A 4,476-nucleotide genomic window follows, 5' to 3' on the forward strand; every position below is an offset into this window, starting at 1 on the left:
GATGAGTTATCAGCCGGCATTCTATGTTGAGTTATCAACCAGCATTTTGTGATGAGTTTCCATCCACCGATTGTTTGACGGTGCCGACACTTAAATGGTGCTTTTTGTGACGTGTTACCAAGTATGCCCAGGTTCATTGAACCTAGGGAATTGTATTGAAATCCTATTGGACCGACATGAAATCAGATTCCTTTATAAGGACATCATGTCTAGGGTTTTAAAAGGTTGTTGAGTGTTTTTGTTGTTGCTAGGGTTTAAGGTGGTTGATGAAATTATTGTGAGAGTGATCTTATTTTGAGAAGATTGAGTTGTAACAGAGTAAGAACTATAGAAGACTGAAGTAATGCTGGAATGCATTAGCTGTGAGCTATACTGGATCTAACCAAGCAATCTGTGCTATCTGATAGATCAAATGCTTGTTGATTACTCACCTCTTTAACAAGTCTTTAGCCCTTAACCGGGTAGGCCCAAAAGCCTTTTGTAAAATCCTCTAAAAAGGTGGTTCACCTCTGTGAATCTAAAATCCTCTAGCAAGGTAGTCTTTAATCGGACTTATCTCCTAACAAAGATTGAGATTCCTAATAGGATCTATTCTGGTAAAGAACATTATAAGACCTTAACCGGTCTGGGTTCTATTCTGCAGATAGTGACTTGTGAAATTCATCTCACCGTGGTTTTTCCCATTTGGGTTTCCACGTCAAATATCTTGTGTTATGGTTGCACTGCTTCTATGGTTGAATGCTTTATTTACATTTTGGTTTGCATGTGTATTAACCGGTTTGTCTGTTAAACTATTTTACTGGTTTACTGTTGGACTTTCAAAGTGTTTAAGTGCAGTATTTTTTGGTATATTAATTCACCCCCCCCCCCCTCTTAGTATTCATCAATTACAACTACCCCCTGTTCAACAAAGACTTGCTATTGAACCACCACCTCTCAAGGCAAATTCTTGTGTGTTTCATTTAACTGATGAACATGATGGTTCTTCGTGTCCAGAGATGGTTTGTTTTTCTCAAATGATCAGTAAAGGAGAAACAATCTTAGAAGTGGATGAAGGAGGTTCCCAAAGTATGCTTGGCGACTCTAAAATTCATTATATGGAATATGTCTCCAACTCAGAAAGGCGAGGAAACATGTTGGTCTCTTTGGAAGATTCCTCATACACAATTCTTACAAGAACTCAACAGAATTTGAAATCTCAAGATGTTGTAACACCCGTACACAGTATTGAGAAAGGAAAATAAATCTTGACCCGTCATGGAGGTATGTCAAAAATGGTTCCAGGGGCTACTCCTTCAAGTTCTGATTCTTTTACTAACCCTTTTGATATCATTGAGTTTTGCAAGACATCTTGTGTTCAGATTTCTCCAGCTGAGTATTTGAAATTAAACCTGAAAGAACTAGATAGATTGGTTGAATTTGTTAAAGGGGATGATGCCCATGCCTTAGCAAGTGAAACCCAGACACCCACGAGTACTGATTCTCCAGCACATGCTAATGTCAGTCCTTCTCTAGTAACTCCTGAGGGCTCATCAGGGACTATTCCTCTATAAGATGATCTGCTCAAAACCAACCTTGAAAATAAACCAGAACCTTTCTATGTGTCCTTATATATTAACGGGCATAAGTTGAGTAATTGCATAATTGATTCGGGAGCATCTGATAATGTCATGCCTTCAGCTATAGCAAAATCTTTAGGTTTAACCCTAACAAAGACCTTTGGAAAATGTTACTCCATGGACTCCAAGCAGGTTCCTTAATTAGGGCAAATTAAAGATGCGCAGGTTGCCTTAGTAGCACACCCTACCAAGAGAATCAAGTTGACAATCCTAGTGGCTAACATTCCTGCTAGCTATGGTATGTTGTTGAGTCGCACTTTTTGTAAAGACATGGGAGGGGAAATTAGGATGGATTGGTCTCAAGCGGTGATCACAGTTGGAAAATAGAGAGTCCTTTTGCACCCTGAAACAAAGGCTAAGTACACAGTCTTTCCCTCAGATGATCCGAAAGCTCAAATTTTGTATCAAGATTGTGGCTGTGGCAATTACATGATATCGACTGACCCTCAGGATGAGATCATGTTAATGGATGCAAGTAAGTCTAATGAACTCTGTTCTATGGAATTTGATTGGAGTTGTTCATCTTCTGGATTAGGGGTTGGGGTTGTTTTGATACCTCCCCATGGAAAGGTCATTCCTTATTCTTTCAAGTTGGAATTCCAAAACACGAATAATACGGTCGAATATGAGGCCTTGCTATTAGGTTTGGCTGAAGAAAAGAGGTTGCAAATCAAAATGTTGGAGGTGGGAGGCGATGCAGAACTTATTGTTAAGCAAGTGAGGGGCTTATTTGTAGACAAAAATGAGAGATTGAGACACTATAGGAATCATGTTTGGGATGAGATCGAAGCCTTCGATGCTTTTTCAATTGAAGCCATTCCTAGGGAGTTTAATTCGAAGGCAGATTCTTTGGCGGTATCTGTAGCCTTACTGGTTCCACACCCAGATTTCACAACTGACACTTACAGAGTTGAACTAGTTTATAGACCTAGTGTGCCAAATAATTATGAATCCTGGTAGGTGTTTGAAAATGATAAATAGATTCAAAACTTTCTACAATGTGTTGATATTTTTACATCCTTGTTTTACGAGGGATCAGAGATGAGTTGTAAAGAGTTTTCTCCCAATAGGCTAGAAGAAGTACATGATGGGATGTTGCAGTTAAAAGGAAATAAAATCCCAAAGGGTTTAGTTTCTCTTGAATATCTTTTCAATAGGAAAGATGGATATGTTAAGCAAAGAGATAAGGAATCTCCTGTAATTCAAAGCTCTGGGGAGTATGAGAAAATTAACATTGGTACCAATGAGGATCCTAAATTTGTTAATTTGCGAAAATGTTGTTCTGAAGTGGAAAGAAGGAAGTTCATTGATTTGCTGGTTGAGTTTAAAGATGTTTTTGCATGGAGTTATGATGATTTGAAGAACTTTAGGGATGGTATGTTTCAACATCAAATTCCTTTGAAACCAGGTGTTAATCCATTCCGACAGAAGTTAAGAAATTTTAATCCAAAGGTAGCAGAAGCAATTTTTCATGAGGTTGACAAGATGTTGAAGGCCCGAATTATTTATCCTCTACATCATTCTACCTGGATTGCGAACATAGTTCTTGTTCGGAAGAAAAATGGTGAGATACGAATCTGTGTTGATTTTAGAAACTTAAATCAAGCAAGTCTGAAAGATAATTATCCCCTGCCTGTGATGGATCATATTTTACAAACTGTTTTCAGGTCGGAGATGATGTCTATGTTGGACGGTTTCTCTGGGTATAATTAGATTAGTGTCGCGAAGCAGGATCAACACAAGACAACCTTTATAACTCCCTGGGGTACCTTTGCGTATAACAGGATGCCTTTCAGGTTGATTAACGGAGGGGCAACTTTTCAAAGGGTGATGGATCTTTCCTTTGGACATTTGAGGGATAAGATTATTGTGGTGTATTTAGATGATTTAACTGCTTTCTCTAGAAAAAGGAAGCATCATGTGTGGGATTTGAGAAAGGTTCTAGTGAGATGTAGAGAGCATGGGGTATCCTTAAACCCTAAAAAGTCTATTTTTGGTGTCACGGAAGGAAAACTTTTGGGACAGGAGGGAGTAAAATTTGATCCACAGAGGGTAAAGGCAATACAGCAACTTAGTCTTCCCTCAAATAGAAATGGAGTAAGGTCCTTCTTTGGACAGGTGAACTTCTTAAGACGTTTTATTCCTGATTTTGTTGAAACTACCAAATACATTGTGAATGTGATGAGTGAAAAGGTAGCCTTTAAGTGGAATGAAGCTGGCAGAAAAGATTTCGAAGAGATTAAGAAGGCAATTGTACATGTGCCTACCCTAGTAAACCCAGACTTTAATAAGGACTTTATTATTTATTGTTATGCATCAGAACATACTATGTCCGAGATTTTGGTACAAAAAGGTGAAGATAATGAGGAGGTGCCAATTTCCTTTATGAGTATTCCCCTGAAGAAACATGAGTTGAAGTACTCATAGATAGAGAAGCAGGCTTATGCAGTGGTAAAAGTCATGAAGCAGTTCAGGTATTACATACTTCATTCACATGCGATTGTTTTTGTTCCCCATTCTGCGGTAAAGGTTGTTTTAACGCAACAAGGTGTTGGCATCAACAATAGAGCATCTTGGGTCTCCAAGATTCAAGAATTCAATTTAGATATCAAGCCCACTAAACTGGTCAGAGGACAAGGCCTCTATAGATTGATGGCGGAGAATGAGTCCAAAGAGGAGGACAATTTACCTTTAACCCTGTTCGTTGATCATCAGGATTCTTGGTTCACCAATGTGGCATATTATCTTACGTATGGAGACTGTCCAGATCATCTTTCTCTTAGGGAAAAAAAAAAAATTAGGTTGAAAGCTTCAAAGTACATCATCTCTAATAACATATTGTACAAGAAAGGTTTAG

The 4,476-nt window shown here is 38.4% G+C and overlaps 1 protein-coding gene across 1 annotated transcript; it reads left to right on the forward strand.

The window, feature by feature from the left end:
• The first annotated feature begins 2,048 nt into the window (after positions 1 to 2,048).
• On the forward strand, positions 2,049 to 2,579 carry LOC131873707 (uncharacterized). Its single transcript, XM_059216891.1, has one exon. It carries the CDS (start codon positions 2,049 to 2,051, stop codon positions 2,577 to 2,579), a length of 531 nt encoding a protein of 176 aa, XP_059072874.1.
• Positions 2,580 to 4,476: the final 1,897 nt, after the last annotated feature.

This window comes from Cryptomeria japonica, chromosome 2, assembly GCF_030272615.1.
Source record: "Cryptomeria japonica chromosome 2, Sugi_1.0, whole genome shotgun sequence".
NCBI classification, from domain to species: Eukaryota; Viridiplantae; Streptophyta; class Pinopsida; order Cupressales; family Cupressaceae; genus Cryptomeria; species Cryptomeria japonica.